The sequence below is a fragment of the Nothobranchius furzeri genome, chromosome 19 (assembly GCF_043380555.1).
Source record: "Nothobranchius furzeri strain GRZ-AD chromosome 19, NfurGRZ-RIMD1, whole genome shotgun sequence".
NCBI lineage: Eukaryota > Metazoa > Chordata > Actinopteri > Cyprinodontiformes > Nothobranchiidae > Nothobranchius > Nothobranchius furzeri.
The window spans coordinates 4,906,912-4,916,054 of NC_091759.1; the positions used below are offsets into that span (position 1 = coordinate 4,906,912).

General features: G+C 39.5%; 1 protein-coding gene across 1 annotated transcript in view; it reads right to left on the reverse strand.

Annotated features, from left to right (window-relative positions):
• Nucleotides 1-369: 369 nt before the first annotated feature.
• The window catches only part of zgc:63863 (TBC1 domain family member 20), a 20,869-nt gene continuing 12,095 nt past the window's right edge, over nucleotides 370-9,143 (reverse strand). The window contains exons 8-10 of the mRNA XM_015973608.3: nucleotides 5,923-6,107; nucleotides 3,878-3,987; nucleotides 370-764 (exon numbers count right to left, since the gene is read on the reverse strand). Coding sequence (XP_015829094.1) covers nucleotides 598-764; nucleotides 3,878-3,987; nucleotides 5,923-6,107 — 462 coding nt within the window. The 3' untranslated portion in view covers nucleotides 370-597. The remainder of the gene's footprint in view (nucleotides 765-3,877; nucleotides 3,988-5,922; nucleotides 6,108-9,143) is intronic.

Consider the following 9,143-nt stretch of genomic DNA (forward strand, 5'->3'; position numbering starts at 1 on the left):
TCATAACTAGAAGCTTTCAGCAGAAACCGCCACTATTTAATAATTTGTATTCATGTGTCATCGTGCTGGCTGTGGGCACTTTTGGCTTTTAGATATGGCTGCTGATCCAACAAGCACACTGAGACTGTCAGCTGAAATGCACAAAACAAGTGTGACGATCTGAAAACAGGTTTTCAGCAAAATAATCAGCTGATGTGAAAAGACTCGTGCAACTATGGGAACGCTGAAGGAGCACGGGAACGGGGAATGAAAGATCAGGAAGCGTCAGAGTCGAACATGGTTTCCAAGTTAAAGAGCCTCATGGAGATGACCTGTCCAGCACATGAGCCAGATTTCCAATACAATTTTGGATTTCTTTGTGGTATTTTTTCACTTTTTCCTGATAAAGTTCTCTCATGTTTTGTTTTACATCTCATTCTGTTCGTTACAGGGAACTTTTCACGGATAGATTTTCATACTCGCTCAGAATCATGCTAAAAATGTCCCAACATTATTTAGTAGACTTTTCATTCGGCACACAAACCATCCCGTTTCTTTTCACCAACATCCCTGCAGAGCAGAGGCTCTTTCAGCCAGAGACTGTCCACGTTGTGTCCTTCAGAAGAGTTGAAGGAACACATCGGGGCCCCAGTCCATGGCAGTCTGAGCTACAGCAAATACAGCCGCCCCGAGTGTAGCAGACAGCCCCCACACGGCCATCTTCACCATCCTGTTCCCCCTCTGCCACAGCTGGCTTCGGTCTCTGGACAAGGCTGCTTCCAGGCCTGTGTGTCAGAAGATTACACGTACAAAACCAGGAAATGAGGGATCAGACAGCAAGGAAAGTGACAGGGAAAATATGATGGATTGGTCCCCTCGGCCATTGTGTCTCCATAAAAAAGACAAAATAAAGGTTCTTTCAGGACTTAACGAAGGCATCAGCAAATTGCGACGTCACTGAGCAGCGCCAAAAGGCGTCCACAAACGTTTATAAAATTAAACAAGTTTCATTCTGTCAAATTAAACCTAATTTAATCCATTCAGGTGACGAGGAGAAAAACAATCATCAACCATCAAAAGAAACGTGTTTTTATGGCGTCATCAATTACAGCGGGGGGGGGGGGGTCCATTGCATTTTGGTGCTGAGAGTTTACGTATTACCTTTTCCTTCCATTCCACTTCACCAGCAACTTGTACAATTTTACACATTTCAGTAGTTTTGGGACATCTGTCGATATAATTTCCGACTGACGTACAACCGATCACATGAGTTGAACACAGGTTCTCTACCGGGCCATTTCAGAGTACAGGTGGAACTCGAAAAAATTACAATATCGTGCAAAAGTCCATTTATTTCAGTAATTCGACGTAAAAGGTGAAACTAATGAGATATCACATTAAAGATATTGTCATTTTTTACTTTCACCTGTACATACCCAAGCTCAGGTACTCAGCTGGTCACTGAAATGGCCTGGGAAGTGGTCTTTTCGGGGTACAGCCCAGTGAAACGAAGATCACATGCACCCTGCAAAGGTCTGTTAAATTTACCCTCAAGTTTCTGTAGTGGAAATGGGTATGTAAAAACAACAGAGGTCAAAAGACTAAAACAGGATTCAGGAAGAGGTTCGCAAACAAAACGAGGATTTTAAGTTGTCAAAACACCAGGGGGAGAGACAAGAAAGAAACATATCACAAATAGAGAAGGACATTTATGTTATTTTTATAATAAAAAATTATTCACAATTCTGAAAATAATTCATCACAATTCATTATAATTTCTTTCCAGAAAAAGCAAGCAATAAACATGCAAAAATATACAAGAGAGGTTCATTTTATTTAGAAAGTGCATAACTTGTTGACGTGTGTAAAATCACTGAAAACTGTCTTAAACAGTGAAAACCTAAAATCAAATCCAGTTTCTCTTCAAAAACATTGTTTGAAAAGTCTATTGTGTAAACAATGAACAGGAAATAAATCTAGCACAGTTAGCTTATGTTATTCACTGTAAATGTCATTTTCCACAGCATCAGTTGAACTAGGATTGCCAACTCCCCAAAAAATAAATAAGGGACACCTCGCTGTCATGGCCCGCAAATTGTGGGTGGGACGGAGTTTTGAAGGTGATCCGAATTGTACGGAATATATGAATATTATGAGCTTATAAATAATATCTGTTTTATAACGTTAAAACATAGTGGGAAAATCTACCTACATTTTCCTTTCCAAGCTCTTTGTTTTGTTTACTTATTATTTGACTATTATCCTGTCCTGTTTGTCTCTGATCCTGCATCTGTCACAGGGAGATGCAGGATCAAGCTCTCCAGAAAAACGCTGCCTGGCCGCGGCCGTGGAGCACGGGGGATGAGCGCGGCAGCGATGCGCGTCAGGCATGAACAAAAGACAGAAAGTACCAAAGCAGTTATGAACGATCGCGTGTTAAATATATTTTGGTGGCGCCGCTTTGAGGATGTTACCATAGCCGTGCGCAAGACGCAGATGCCGGCCTCTGTTCATCTTCTCCGCTCAAAAGAATCCTGAATGCTGAGAGTCCATAATGTGCGTAGAAACTTGATCATTTTTCAGGCTCAGTAAATGATGATTTAGCAATATTGTCCAGGCAGAAATATGGAGAAATTTGGGGGAATGGTGGCTCCGGGTTGGAGAGATGGTCAAATTAATTGCGTCATTAACTTTGAACATGTTAAAAATAACAAAATTAACGCTAATAACTAACGCACTAATTTTCCCGGTCTTAATATATGTATGTATATATATAAATAAATGCATACATACATACATATTCATATAGGGAGGTTTTCTGAAGGGTGGCGTTGACAATTTTAGCAGCTGTGTGAGTATTTCTAAAATATTCAGCTTTGGTTCATTTCATTTAAACAATTTCCCTCAGCAGTAATGACGTTTTAGCATCAAGTAAAATATTTTTGGGAAAATTCTCAATTTTTATTGTTTGTTAGTTTTGTCTTGTGGGGACTAAAAGTTCCATTAGCTTTAGGGTCTGTTTGGTGCGGTTCACCCAGATTTTTTCAGATATTTTTGCACCGTAAAATGTATCAAAATAAATAATTAAAAACATGCGTTAAATATAATAAAAAAAATTTAATTCTGCCCAAAAAATTGTAATGATACTCAGCTAGCTTTAGTCTTTAGAACAACTTAGCATAAATTGTATGCAAATATTAATATGAATGTGTGCTCATTTGCATGTAATTGTGCAAACTGTTAAGGCTGCTAGTTGTCGAGGGATTCTTGTTTTTTGTTTTAGTTCATTTTAAGACCATTTATACAAAAAATGTTATCTTGTCTGCATTACAATCTTTTTATAGATTCCAGGGTGACTTTGAACTTTAAACATCAATTAATTATTAACAATTTAGCAGTTGTTTGATGCAAAAATAAAAACAGATCCAAATGGTATTTAAATGTAGAATTCCTTTCATAAAAGTCATCAATCTTATAATTTACCACAATAGAAGCAGGAGGTATGTTTGTTTTGTGTTGTGTCTAATATCTTGCTCTTAGTTTAGATAAAACTTTATTAGTTTTATTACGTCTGAAGACTGAATGCAAACCAATGACCATAACTCAGATGCTGCTGTTCTGTTCAGGTGGATTTAAATTTCACTTGATTGGTCTGAAGGGGGTGCTACAACATTTGTTTACTTGTTATTGACTGCCCAACAGAGACAGCAAGATGGACAGTTTACTCTTGTCTCGTTTTGAAGAGTTATACGACCTGGATGGGAACTCCCAACACTACTTAATGAAAAGGAATTTAGCTGGGTAATTTCACAGGTGATATTTTAGATCTGGAGCTCACTTTGACAGCATTTATCTAAAAACGTGGGGTAAACCTTCAGAGTGCAGTAACTGTTTTTACCGTGTCTGGAGGTGGTGGAGTCCTGAGCCCTGGTGAGGCGTTGGAGAACAACGTCTGGCCTCTGGTGGAGGGTGGAGAGCTGAAATGCCTGGAAGGTGCTTATAGACAAGCTGAGGCATGAAATCAGAAGAAGAGGTGGATAGAAAGGGAGAGTTAGCCAGAAATGATGAACAGAGTCAGGTTTACAGTAATGCATGAACATTTGGAGTGACACAAGATGGGCTGACGGATAAAGTGATCGATAAAGACAAATGAGGCAGAGAACGGGAGGCAGTTAGAGAGAACTGCTAACTCGGCTGTTCTTGGTTATAGAAGGCTAATGCATGTTTGGGACATTAGTATCTTTCAGCGAGTCAGTCAAGGACTTGTGTCACTTCCTGCCAGAAACGATGACTAAGAGACAGAGAAGGACGCTGACAAGCAAAAAGAGACAGAGACACAGAGGGAGTGTTTCCCCCGTGATAACACAAAGGGTACCTCAACACCAGATGACCTGTGTGTATCAGCACAACCTCTGGAGTCAGAAGGAAAATTAGAGAGCCCCCTTTTGGTTACTGAGGGACAACATCACTCCTCTTCAGAGTTAATTATTTGTTTTGTTCTGTTTTTTTTAATAAATGTGTAAACTAAAATAAACCATTTCTGGTTTCCCAAAACTTCTCTTGTACAAAATTAAATATTTAAACACCTTTTTGACTTTTCTATGGGTGAATTTCACCCTGCAGCCTACTAGCTTACCGATTGTCAGCTTTATGTGGCCCTAAAATCTGCTGACCCTGTGCAACCACTGACTGACTGCCTGAGTGAAGGCAGGTCCTGGCTCTCGGCTAATTTTCTCTATCTTAACAGCTCCAAACTGGAGGCTATTTTCTTTGCCCCCCTGCTCCCCCTCCGCTGTGGAGCCATCTCTGCCCCCTTCATTGTCAGTTTTGGTGAAGCAAACAATTACAAATTTGAGGGTCACTCTGGACCCTTTTAAAAATGGATGCACAGATAAATCAGGCAGTCAGGTCGTGTTTCTTTCATCTTCGCCGGTTGGTCAAACTAAAATCTGTCCTGAACAAAAAAGATCTTCAGTCAGTTGTTCATGCTTTTGTAATGTCACGTTTGGACTATGCCAACTCTCTTTTATATGGTATTCCCTCCTCTTCAGTGGTACGCCTCTATTGGTACAGAATGCTGCCGCAAGGTTTCTTACGGGCATAGACCGACGGCAGCATATCGCCCCGGTTTTGGCAAATTTACACTGGCTTCCAGTTCGGTTTAGTATTAAGTTCAAAATTCTCCTGTTGGCTTATTCATGAAATGGTCCCCTCTTATTGGGCACATCTTTTGAGTCCCTATGTTCCGGCGCGAACCCTGAGGTCCTCTGACCGGCACCTTCTGCTTGTCCCTCCCGCCCGCTATATGGCCCGTGGCGAACGGGCTTTCTCAGTTTGTGGACCTAAACTTTGGGACCAACTCCCCCTGACGGTCCGACTTGCCCCCTCCCTTCCCACTTTTAAAGTACGTTTGAAGACATATTTCTATTCCCTGGCCTTCCCGGCTGAGAATGTTTAACCCTTGTGCTTTCCTGTTTTTTTTTTTTTTTTTTTTTTTTTTTGTTATTATAGTTTTTATTTGTTTTATCTATTTTATGTTGCTGTATCAAGTTTGGTGATATATTGTCTTGTACAGCACTTTGGTTGACGTTGTCGCCGTTTAATTGTGCATTATAAATAAAGGTTGATGATGATGATGATGATGATGATGATTGTATGCACTGAAATCTTTGAGAATCAAGGTCATATTGAGTGGTAAAACCATAACTGGCAACAACTAAAAAGCTGCAGTGTGATGCTGCTATTGGGGGCCTTTTCAAAATGGGCACTATAACACGCTCTCCGAAAAACAAACAGCAGCTTGTGTTTGTGCATATTCCAAATTCTTGAAACAAGAAAACAGATAATTCAATGAAATGTCAAACATTTTTTTAAAATACAATCCAAAAGGCAATTTATTTCACTACAATTAATTATTTTTAATGTTTTCTGTTGTTTGTTTACCTTTTGCGAGACTGCAGTGCTGCCTGCTTGGCCAGTAGTGGTGGAGGGTATTGGCTGAACAGCGCCTGGGCCTGACTAATCAGAACTTCGTAAGGGAGATCCTGGGGAATGTGGGAAAGGAGGTGGTGCACCATGGCCATGTCACACTCGGTTTGCTTTACCTCCTTCGCTCTGTGCAACACAATCTGAAACAGAAAAGAGGACTGATAAAAGTTTGAGATTTGTAAGAAATGTATTTCATTTACTGTACATTAGCAGGACAGTTAAGATTTAAAAGACAGTAATCCTGTTGGATGATGATGCTACCCAAATTGCATATTTTGGCCTTTTCTAATGTTCTTTTATTTTTGTGATTCCTTGTTTAAATGATGTATTGTACTTTAAATGTTTTATGATGCACAGCTTTGACAGATGTTTACATGTGGGAGTTGCTAACAGCTCCGTAAAGCTCAAGTGTTGCCTAAAATAAGCTGCTAAATCCAGAGACAATGAGCTGTAACAGATGTAGAGCAGAAGAAGAAAAATAAAATGTTGTAAATTTGAGCCATTTCCTATCTTACTTGTGATATCATTACGGGTTAATATACAGTTGCAGGAGTTTTCATGTCCATCAGATTTATCTTGCAAACATGTTTATTAAAATAAAATTTTAATAGTCCTCTACGTTCGTCATGATCTTATCTTTACAAATGCCAGTTACTTCTTATGGAAATAATAATTTATTTATAAAAAATGACTAGATATCCCTAAAATGTCCGAAATGAACTGCAATCACCATCTCATTTGCTAAACAATAATTTAAAATACTTATTCAAAAACAGTTTTAATTGTATTCTTTACATTAAGTTGAGGTAATTATGACATATATGTTTTTTGGGCAATATGTCACATTTTAAATAGAAATTAACAAATTGAATTTGTGTCTGAGAAGTCACTGTCATCCAAGTTACCCATAGCCTCAAGGAAGAGTGTTTACTCCAAATCACATGACCTGCTCCACATGATGTAATTTCCCCTGAAGAGACAACTGGAACGACTCCAAGGTATGTTCTCTCTCCACTTCTTCAGTTATTTCACCTGAAGTAGTGCTTGGGGCAAGTGTGTACTTATCATATGTCAACAACGTTACTACAATGACTAGTTAAATAATTTAAAATTTCAATTTTACCCAGTTGTACATATAATATTTAGAAGAATCTCTCTGTAAAATGCCATGTGGTGTCTAGTGCTAGGCAGCCATTTTGATTTTAACCCTGAAAACAACAAAAATGTCAACTATGTTACCCTGCAAAGGCGACTTAGTTGACCAAGAGTAACATAGTTGACATTCATGACATGTTCTTGTAGTTTTCAGAAGTTCATTTAATATTCTAACTGTACATTAACTACAAAGTACTTTGCAATAAATATTATAAACGTGAACTTGTTTTTCAGGAAAATGCCACGATTATCTGCTGCAAAAAAGCAGAACCGTTACCGTGCACGGCGAGATGCCGATCCTGCAAAAGGCTGGCAGAAATGGAGTGAAATGAGGGAGAAAGGTGCATACTATAAGCCCATATCTGAACAGCCCATATCTGAACAGAGTGAGAGAGAAAAACGTGCAAAGGGAAAGGTCTGGAGAAGAGCCCAGGAGCAGAGCAGACGCAGAAAAGAAGCAGGCTTCTGCAATAGTTGCCCCAGCCCTGAGTCCTGACAGTGAGGAGCAACCAGTTCCACAACCAGGAAGGTTAGAAGGTTATGTACCTCAAACAGATCTATGTAGGTAGGCTATGTAGAAAGTATCTGAAATGGATATGTCTCATGAAAAATTACTAGTTGAATTAAAATGTTAGATTAAAATGCATGTCAATGGTGATGATTCATTTCTAATGCTAAAAGTGACTAGCCTGGCAAGCCAGACTAAATAATAAATAAATGTATTATTTAGTCTGGCCACGCTCCATTGATGGCTCTCGGTTGTGGGGCGGGTTCTACCGTTGTCTTTCAAATGATCTCCGCATTCCACTGGACAATGAATGTGACATACTCTTGTTTCACTCTGTTGCATCATCCCACCCACCAGGCATACAGAGTGCCCTGATTGGCCCACAAAGTGGATAAAGCTCTGTGATTTGTTCACTAAGCAGATAGAGCACTATGATTGGCCCACCATTATGGACCAATCACAGCTCTTTGTGTGTTTGAAACCCCTCTAGAGAGCTGTGATTGGCTAGCCAGAGTCCTGGTAGGAGCTGTGGAGGTTCCAATGGAGCATGCCTAGACCAAACTTTGCAAAGCAAGAATTTGGTCTAGTTCACTAGGCTAAAAAGTGACAGCTGCAATGTTAGAAAACAATTTTAAAATGTCTTCATGTAATTTCAGACAGAGAATACAAGAAAGAAGGACTATAAGAAGACAGTACAAGAACATATAAATTGAGAATCAGAAACTCAAGGAAAAGCTTAAAGCGCAAACAAAAACATCAAATATCGTAAGCGCTATGAACGGCTACTGTGCAGTGTCGGCTCTCCTAGGAAAAGAACGAAAAGGATGCTTGGAACAAGTTCAGTCAGTAATGATGTGCGGAGAACTCTGGTCTACCATCAAGCACTTGTGAAAAGCCTCAAACAAAAATTTCAGTGTGCAGCAAAAGAAAATACCAGGAACCTAATCGCCAGAATCGTATCTGGAAAAATATTGAAAAAATACAGGTTCCAGAAAATCATTCATGAGACAATGGGTGTCTCAGCCAAACGGTTCTGCAAGAATGAACACAAATATGGACGAAAAAGCCTGTTTTACCAGGAAGAAATACAAATCCACGCACTCAAAACTGCATGACCAGGTTGTCATGCCTTTCAGAAAAAACTCCAACTATTTTCATTTACACTCTTCCTTGAGGCTATGGGTAACTTAGATGACAGTGACTTCTCGGACACAAATTCAATTTGTTAATTTCTATTTAAAATGTGACATATTGCCCAAAAAACATATATGTCATGCCTTTTACACCAGGGATGATGTAAGTCGTTTAACAGCAGGTAAAAAACAGACTGTAACAAAGGGAAAAGTTAAAAAGCAGAAGCGGTTTATGACTGGCACCATGAAAAACCTCCATCGGAAATTCCTGCTGGAAAATCCCTCTAGCAAACTGTCCTACACACTCTTCTGCCGAATGTGGCCATACTGGGTAGTCCATCCAACCATTGCAGACAGAGATACGTGTCTTTGTAACCCCG